We start from the raw sequence: 9,701 nt of genomic DNA, 5'->3' as shown, positions 1-9,701 counted from the left end.
ATACTTATCAAGATAACACTTGTGGGCATAAGAAAATTAATTTGATTTTAAATAAATCAATTTATTTTAATTAAATTCAGTCTTTACTGATTTAGAAAACAATCAGCAAGTGAAAGAATCTTATCTTAAACTTAATACTAGATGCTTTAAGAACAGCATTGGCCTAGTAGTTAATGTCATGTATGCTAAGGCTATGCTTTAAAATCCCTATAAAATTCCATTTTATTTCTGTTTACGCAATGAACGCTCCTACACCGAAGATTCACATTCGTAAGAAAAAAAGGTCACTCAAGTTAAAAATTTAAGTGTAACAAGCACAGTTTCTGGCACCTATTTGAGTTTAAAGACTTGTATAACCAAATGATTTTGATTTTGTAAAACTTAACTGTCAATGAAAGACAGTTTTAATTGGGATTTAAAGTGGATTTTTTAACACCATTGGATCATACATTGATTGTCTTTTTAGTGCTTGAGAATTTAATTCAATCGTGATTTTAAGAAATTTGGTAAAAAAATATTATAATAATTATATCGGGTAGAAGAGATAAATTAATTGATTCGTTTCGTTTAGATTATTTCACGTCGACAAGCCAGATTATATTCTCATTACTTTTGTTATTATACCTTATGCTTATACGTATATATTGTATGTTCTAATATTTCCTGTTTTATGTTGTATATTAAGATTTCTTTGAAAAATTCAGAGATAACTATATTAGTTTAACTATATTACTTTCTCAGATGAAGCCTTGTTACATTCCAGATTAATATAGATATGGTTAGTGTTTCTAAAGACTACAAAAAAAATATTTATATATATTAGTACCTAATATATTACTGTGGGCCTACTACCTCAGTAATGGGTACGGTTATCGGTGAAACTTTATTAGGGTAGAAAATATGTCTGACTTTCATGCCTAAATGTGTCTGCCCAATATGTCTAGCATATGTTTCAACTGAAGATATTTAGTTAAAAAACATAGATTTTGATTGTATTTATTAAAACATATTTTTTTATAATTATTAAAATTACAATTTAAATAGGCGTGTAATTAAGATTGCTTGCGTTAACTAATTAATTAAAACTAACTTATTACTACAATAGTAGTTTGTATAGTTTCGCCATCTATCAACAGATAGCAGAGATTATGAAAACATCGTTAAAATTGTTCAATAAATTCTAATAAGTACCCGATAGCAACAGTGTTATAAATACTACTTAAGAGATTTAAGTATCGTACTATACTGTTTATAATCCAAGAATAAAGTTTATATAAACTACTGTGATCAGCGCCACCTATCGTTCAGTAGCAAATCTCTGTGGAAGTCTTTCTAGTTCCATTTTCTGTTCGATGTCAATAACATCCGCTAAGCGGCGCACAGCGGTATTAATGTCTTCGAGTTTAATTCTTGTAAAAGTAAGCCGTAAATGTTGTGAGGGGGCGCTGTGGTCATATTGAAAAGCCTGTCCCGGACACAGCATCAGACCATGTTCAAGGGCGGTGTGGAATGTCTGAAAATATGAAAATGATATTATATTCTTACGTATCTCAGACATAAGTGCATAAATAAAAATAAAAAAAATAATTTTGGTATTTTTCGTATACTTGCAGTATTTTTAATTACTAACTATTTACATTTATCATTAATCTCACCATGTTGTACACATCGCTAACGCCTTGAAGCTTTAACCAATAGAAGAGTCCAGCTTTTGGTCGTGACCATTGTGCAAGGTGGGATAGACCTCGTAATGCGTCACCTAATGCTCCACAACGCTGTTCATAGAAGGATCTTGCTGAATGAAAGTGAGCAGCCAAGTCACTTCGCTCGGATAACAGCCTTTGTATTATGACCTGTATTACTTAAAAATATAACGTATGGTATTAAGGCTGGTAGGACTTCTACCAATCCTAATAATTATATTCAGGAATTATACTGTTCTTATGTAGTCAATAACATAAGAACTGGCAGTTTGTCTCAAAGAGCCGATTTCAACAATTATGGCGACAAAACACAATTACGGTGTATCTACTAATGTCACAAGCTTGCAATAAATTGGCACAAAAACGCCATTTCGCATTACCAATTAATTTAGATTTAACGTATTAGTTAAATAAATATCCTAGGAAGAATTAAACATAAAAGTTATATACATGTAGGGACATCAAATTACGCCTTCCGACTCAAAACAATTACCAGAAATCATAACTAAAAATGTAACTCTAGATACAACCCAGCGTTAACCAATAATTACTAAGCTGATCAATAGATTTTGATTATAAATTAGTTCTGTTTTGCAAAAATAATAACTCTATTAAACTCTTAATTAGTATCTACTCGTTAATTCCCTCGCAATCTATGATTACAGTAACTATGGCTCGATACAAGGTCAATTCAAGATTATCTTCACCTGCACCGTCCGTGTGCTTTGTGCCAGAGGAATTAATCTCAACTCAGTTTTGAAAAAGCATTTTTTTCTTCGTTACCCGACAAAATTTAACTACAATAAAATTTCTTAATATAGCCGTAAGAAATAAACTTTATTTGGGACCTGAGATAAGCAATTAAGATGGGATTATTTAAACGTCGACACAATCACAATCACTATAATATATTTTTGTATTCTATTTAATCTTATTTTTATCTAAATATTGAATGAATCTATTATATATGGAACAGATTTATCACCTGAGAAAGTGTACATGGATGCAGGAGCTCGGCCTGTGAGTGTCGCTCTGCTCTTTCAATAAACGGAGCGGGCGCAGTCATCCATGCACCGCGGAGTCCGGCACATACCACTTTCGATACAGAGTCCAGGCGGATTACACGCCCGCACTGGTCCATTGATAGAAATGACGGAGGTTTAACCTGAAATGTTATTTACGTTTCTAATTTTAAAAATGAAGAATGGTTGGATTATTAAGAAAAACACTTTTTGAACGGATTGAAGCTATGTATTATTATTAAAAACTTATAATTATTTACATAATTCTAAATTTTAATGTACTATTCTATTTTTTCCGACGTTTTGCGTGCTTTACAGCGTGCGTGGTCACGGTGACTGAAGACAAAAGGTGTTAAATGTCAAATGTATCACAGCTGCAGAGAAAGTTGTGTTATCTGTATTTATTGCCCCAAAGTTGATATCGACTAAAACATGACAGGTTTTTGCAAAAATGACTCACGGTGTCCTCTATTTTCGCAGATAGTTTGTCTTGTGGTTTTAATTTGGATATTATTGGATCCCAGGTGTTTGATAATTTTAGGCCGTCTTCTCTATTGAAATTGGATTATTTCTGAAACTGGTATTCCACTAGACAAGATAAAAAACATCTGGGTATACGATAATTTACAAAAAAATGCTCTCCGATAGGTCGATTCTTTTAAGTTATTTTACTTTGTAATTGGTTTCGATAACGCATTAAGTTAAATCCGGCATAAGTTTGATAATTTTTATCAAAATTCCTAAGTAATTCAGTCATAAACGGGCAGGCCACAAAGTTCGTACACCCATTAAAGTTTATCGTTATCAGAATTAAAACATTTAAAATGTTCGTTTTATCCAAACTCAGAGCGTCAATGGATGTTATAATTCGATAACATAAATCATAATACAACAATGTGTCGTAAAACCAGAATGATAATACAAATTATATCTGTTTTTATGTATGGTATGGAATTTATAGAAATCATTGTTATGCTTGCTTTTCTCAGAAATAATATTGTGTTGTACCATTGATGTTGCGATTATTTTCCTTAGTCTATCGAATAACAATATATTACTGATTAAAAATTTCACTTCATTACCTACGTGTCATGTTCAGAACCATCCCATTATATAAAGCAGATGTCTGATTCTGAAAGGACATCTAGGCATCATCATATTACATAGGCTTGGTCTAACTCTTCAGGACTGCAAGGATACTTACATTAGAGTAATTCAAAAAGGCATAAGGATCGTCTTCTATAATGAGAAAGTCGTATCGGCAGGCCAGCTCATATATTTTCCGTCTTCTAGCAGCGGGGATAATGGTCCCAGTAGGATTATTTCCTGTTGGAATCAGATACAAAACACGGGGCATTATTAATCCCCGTGAAAGCCTCTCCTCTAAAACTGCTTCTAAGGTTTCGGGAATTAATCCGTCTTCATCTTCAGGGATCCGAAGGACTTCAGGGTCGTAGGGACGAAGCTAGAACAGTTTAAAATAATTAAAGCATAATCAAAAGTTTAAATTCCGATCCGATTAATTGTTTCTACAATATATAGTATGAAGGACACTGCTCAGACTGCTTAAACAATGAAGTTTGTATATTAGCGCTCGATTGCGACATAAGCAAAATGAACGTGCAACTGCATTGCAATACTTCCTTCTTCGTTGTCGTTGGATTCGGCGTACCTCCCCGGATAACTTATGGATATCTTATAATCGGTTGTTGTACTACACTACAATTAAACGCGCATTACTCGTTATTGTAACATGCTCGTGATTGTAAAGTTCGCCTATAGTGCACTATCTGCATTTGTCTATGTGCGCAAACAAATTCCATTCACACAGCAGAGGAAAACATCGTAGGGAAATCATAATGTCCAATAACCAAAGATCGACGACGTGTGTTAGGCTTTGAAGGTTAATTATATACTGATTTGTGATCAACACCGCTTTTTTGCTAAAACCATATTGTTACTTACTGCACTATTGTATCCCGTAAAAGTGTATTCCGTGGTGATGACTGGATCTCCAGGGTCTACTAACATGTCTATGCACTGGTAGATGCCATGCTGGGCTCCATTAGTGATTAAGACGTCACGGTCTAATGAGGGAGGTCGGTGAAGATCTTCTTGCAACTCGCGTAGAAGTTTTAGAAGGCTTGGAAGACTGTAAATAAATATTTTGTTATAAAATTGTAAGTATTATATGTCATCTTCATTATTAATTAACTATTAGTTACTTAAGAAATAACACGGAACACGGTGTAATGCTTGCAGCTCCTTACAAACATAGGGTAAAACAAAAAAACTTGGCGATTAAAAAGAGTACCGTAGAGTTTATTGCCAGTTCTTCTCTTCCGTTCTACGCCATTGATTTTATAAATGGGCGGTAAATGTAAAATTAGAAGCATTTAATATGTATTTCTTTTTTGACGTTCATAAGTGTATATTGTGTTACCTATGACTTTGATTAATAAGGTTGGATTGCCTTTGGAATATGATTATGTTTAAAATTTTATTGTATGTCAGCTAGTATGTTTAATAGAGTTGTTGCTGTGAGTTAGTTCTTTTATATTTACGACCATTTCAAAGTAATACGAGTAGTATAATTTAAACCAAAGTGATTATACAAAATTTACGATTCTTTATATTATCTACTTGCTTTTATCTAGTACGTATATATATTTGTGAATTTACGTCTTATGGGATTTGGTAATGAAGGAAGGCTTTTAACGGCTAAAATTATAAAGTCTGTCTTAAAATTTATCATCATTGACGTGACATTTTACGTCTTATCACTCATATAACTTATACATATCTCTTATTACAGATATGAAAATTTTAAAAATAAATAAAAGGTAATTAATTAAGGAAAATTAATATAGAGGGAACGGACGACCTCATAGTAAACAAGCTATCTCTCCCAGCCAACCTAAGTAAAAGAAATACTATGAGTAAACTGCAAAAAGTGGATTACCAAATTAACAAAAATAAAATTACTATGTTATACAATTCCAAAATGAACATCTAATATAAAATAAAAGCCATTCTTAAGAATCTGGAGTAACATTTAATATTAGGTTCTTAAATACAATAATAGTAATATATTTACAATTTTAATAAAATAAGTACAATTACAAGAGTCACGATGAAAAAGACCATGAACGCATGGATTCTTTTAGATTAATTTCTCGGTTTCTCTTGTTGCAGGTTATTTATCATTTGGTGTTTGGAGTGCAAGTGGTTTTGGTGAGTGGATATAAACAAATTTAAACAATATATATAACTTACCCCTGCGATGGCAAGTATTGCAGCGCCATTGCCAGCTCATTTTCTTCAAGCACCAATTTGTTACCGTTCTTCATGGTCATTTGCATTCGGTCGAAAGGAAAGATTCCTTCGTTTGGCATTCCTTCAGCTAAAGATATCATCTGTTTGCCTATTTTGTACACCATTGATGCTGAAAATATATAAAGTATATATAGTCTTAATTTTTATAATAGCAAGCTACGCGTATACGATTAATATTAAGTTGCAATGCGACTAAGTAAAAAGTTGTGAGATCCATGTAACACCAAGTGGGTTAATTTATTCATTTTCTACTTAAGGGACCTTTTGGGCCAACACTGTGTACATTTCCTACTTGGTATATGAAAATTTAGGCTTTTATTTTATCGAGAAAAGGATATTACGGCCGTGAACCCAGATTCTGACATCTTCGGCACATTGTTGCTATTGTAGGTAGTGGACAAATGCAATCTAATTTCAAATTTTTGTTACTGTTTTATTGACAAAAATATACATAAAAAAAGATTGAAAATTCGTCAAATCTATGTTACACTACTATGCATAGTTTAATATTATTAACTTTAAAAAATTGGAAATACAGAGGGTGATGTATCGCAATCTTGTTTATTGACCTTGAACTCGATAGTATGGAATGTGTAATTAATAGCAGAAATAGAAATTATCTTTATAGGCCAAAGGATAGTTTATTGCGTTATGTATTGTGAATGTATAGCAAGATATATATAGGCTTAGTGGTAAAGCGTGCATCTTCTCAACCCTGAATTTATGCTTTGTTTTGCACACTTGCGCAATTAAGAGTCGTACATACGGCCATAGTATATATTGCAATCAGTCAATATCATGTCTAACAATTATCGATGAAGATATCTATCATAAAAAAACTGTTCACCTTGCTCAAAGTAAACAAAAGAATAGACGTAATCAGAAGTTCATAACGGATAATACGGCGAATCAACTTAGGGGGAGTTCATGTGATTGTCGAACAATATTAAATGCAAGAAATTTGACACGTCAAATTGTAAGCTCGGCTTTTTCGAATACATACCTACATGTGGAGACCTGTTTGATAATTTTAACTTAAAGCCAAATTCCCTGAGCTTTGTAATCTGATATTAATTAATTTTGACTTTTTTGGTACTACATATTCAAAATCTTACTTTGAATTCTTCTGTAGTTGTTTGAGTCCGCCTGCCAATTGCGCATGACTTAAGCAAACAAAAGATTAAAGTCAGTGATGCTGGTGACAGCAACTTCCTATTTTCAAGTTTCCCTTTTTGTATGTAGCTTATTTAAAGAACATCCTCTTTCAAAACCCGTCAGAGAAAAAAAATTGTGTAAAATAATTACAAGTTTATAATAATAGCTTCAATCCGGTTAAAAAAGTGTTTTCTTTCAATGTGTAAAAGCTATGTTAACAAAAGACTACTACTAATACTATTCTTATAACATTATAAAAGATATCGTAGGATATGTCAAAGCATGTATTAAATTTCTTATCCTTTAATTTATATACAAACTGGACGCTGATAAGAACACCACTTCATCATGATGTAACAAGCGTACCTCTAAAATTTATCTCATTGGCAAGGTCACATAGAATAGGTCACTTGCGATAAGTTTCGTGGCAAATGCGCAATCCGCAATCAGTTTAATAAGCTAAATTTCTTACAAAAAGTGTTTACTTTAATGAATTCATTTACATACACAGTTTATATATATTAATAATTGATAATTTAGTCATGTTTTTGTATAACCGCGTTATAAACATGATGGATGACGTTGATAATTATTAAGAATAGTTTTTAATAACTGATAAAGAGTAATAAGAATAAATGACGTCAGTAGAAAAGGATGGAGGATTGTAACTATCAATTGTCGGTTTTACATACAAAAGGGTTTTCAAAGTTGTGTTTCAAAATTTCAAGAGATCGACAGATCTGCCTCTGCCTCATCTGCCTCATCACAAGGCAGTATCTGTCCAATTTAAAACGGGCGATATGGCTCATCATGGAGATGTAAAAACGAACTAAGTTTATTATTGAGAATCAATGCTTTTGCGTTTGCCAAAAGATTGTGACCCTAACTTCAGCTCGATTTCATCTTGAAAAACTTCTTGAGATCCCATCGTATACAATATTATATTTATCCTAGCAGATTTATTACTACTAGCTGAACCGGGAAACTGGTTTTGCTATGAATTATTTGTATCTGTGAGAGTTGAACTGAGAGATAATGAGGTTGGTTGTAGATGGGTCTTTTCTGTTGACGTTCATAAGTATAATTACCTACATGAATAAAGTTATTTTGAGGTTGAGTATGAGTAGCCACCCATTTACACCAAAATGCTGATAAATATAATAATGCTAATGCCAAAAATCGTTTAAGCCGCTTGAGAATTGTTTATATATTAAATATATATAACGGCTTGTAGTCTGGCCATAAATTGTTTATCAGTCTACTTTTATATCATTGTTCAATGGATTTTCTCATTTTGGTGCCAATACCTTGTACAAAATTTTGCGATATTAAAATGTACTGTGGTGATAAATAAAACCGAATCGCTGTGATTGCATTACTTATGTGACTCATTGACAAGACACGCCCCACCAAACCCAGACGCAGGATGATGACCACTTTGAACCTTTCCGACCACTTGAGCAGCTTCTGTAGAACTGTGAGCTTACAGTTTACCATTTTGCTTATTGAATTATTCTTCAATCATGAAAATTTGTTCATCGGTAAAGAGGATATTTCTGTGTTTTTCACCTGCGTAAAGCGACAGATAGCGTTTTAATCGATCCACTCTCATTGGATCCGATCTTTTCTGGTCTTCGACAGCCGAAGTGTTGTTGTATCTGTTAATACACAAACATATGGCTGATACCAAGCTTTTGAAGTGTCTAGAATATGTCCGACGGCTCCATACTCTCTCTGTGCAAGACGATTACTGCAATCCTATTTTGTTTAATATCCTATTCCATATTATAATTTGACAATGAACACGAAAAAATATGTGAAACAATGCAAAATCAAGAGTTTTTTAAATAATATACGAGTTCCAAATTCAAAATATATATATTAAATGAACTCACTTTATTGATTTGTACTTACTCAATGATCTGGTTAGTGCTGGCTCCCGTTTCAAAGACCTCTTACTGAAGAATCTGGCGTAGTCCTTCTCGTCCAGGACTCTGTACTTTTCCTTGAAGTTATACTTCTCCTCTCCATTCCCATCAAGACGCAAAATATCCTCCACATTTTGCGAATAGTTCCTTAACAAGGAATATATAGGCCGTGAATCCAATACTTTTTTTAATAACTCTCCATTTATTTTCATACTAGATAGCATTTTTTTTTAATACAAAAAACTATGTTTTTATTTACAACACGAGTGTACGCTGTTATTGTTGTTTGAATAATGTTGCTTGTCGGAACATCGCTGATAATGACTAATTAATTATGACACGAAAAAAATTTTGCAAATTTACAATACACTCTCCTGCATGAAAATAAGAACGGGCGACCTGAACCGACTTTGATGTAACGATTATGTATTGAAAAATGTTTACGTACTACTACTACGTACGGCTGGATAGAGACAGTGTTGCTCATATGCAACTCCCCAGTACAACACTGCTTCAGAACTATTTTAGTCTTTGTTAGGCTAATTATCATCATTAAT

General features: G+C 32.8%; 2 protein-coding genes across 2 annotated transcripts in view; one reads left to right on the top strand and one right to left on the bottom strand.

Annotated features, from left to right (window-relative positions):
- Positions 1–982: 982 nt before the first annotated feature.
- On the bottom strand, positions 983–9,449 carry LOC123711477 (kynurenine/alpha-aminoadipate aminotransferase, mitochondrial). Its single transcript, XM_045664085.1, has 7 exons — positions 9,131–9,449; positions 6,002–6,170; positions 4,691–4,877; positions 3,930–4,190; positions 2,689–2,868; positions 1,656–1,853; positions 983–1,513 (listed from the first exon to the last, which is right to left on the bottom strand). The coding sequence occupies exons 1-7, from the start codon at positions 9,366–9,368 to the stop codon at positions 1,298–1,300; spliced, it is 1,449 nt and encodes a 482-aa protein (XP_045520041.1). The 5' UTR covers positions 9,369–9,449; the 3' UTR covers positions 983–1,297.
- Positions 4,827–9,701, top strand: part of LOC123711475 — a 105,546-nt gene continuing 100,671 nt past the window's right edge. Inside the window, exons 1-2 of the mRNA XM_045664084.1 lie at positions 4,827–4,905; positions 5,921–5,959. The gene's annotated coding sequence lies outside the window, so the exon portion shown is untranslated. The remainder of the gene's footprint in view (positions 4,906–5,920; positions 5,960–9,701) is intronic.

This window comes from Pieris brassicae, chromosome 6 (assembly GCF_905147105.1).
Source record: "Pieris brassicae chromosome 6, ilPieBrab1.1, whole genome shotgun sequence".
Lineage (NCBI taxonomy): Eukaryota > Metazoa > Arthropoda > Insecta > Lepidoptera > Pieridae > Pieris > Pieris brassicae.
The sequence above is the reverse complement of the archived record's forward strand: the minus strand, read 5'-3'. Positions and strand labels throughout refer to the sequence as shown.

Coding starts and splice junctions, on each gene's coding strand:
- LOC123711477 (XM_045664085.1), bottom strand. CDS start 9,368: ATGCTATCTAGTATGAAAATAAATGGAGAGTTATTAAAAAAAGTATTG. Junction 2,869..3,929: donor CCTTTTTGAATTACTCTAAT/GTAAGTATCCTT, acceptor ATAACATTTCAG/GTTAAACCTCCGTCATTTCT. Junction 1,854..2,688: donor ATCCATGTACACTTTCTCAG/GTGATAAATCTG, acceptor TAAGTAATACAG/GTCATAATACAAAGGCTGTT.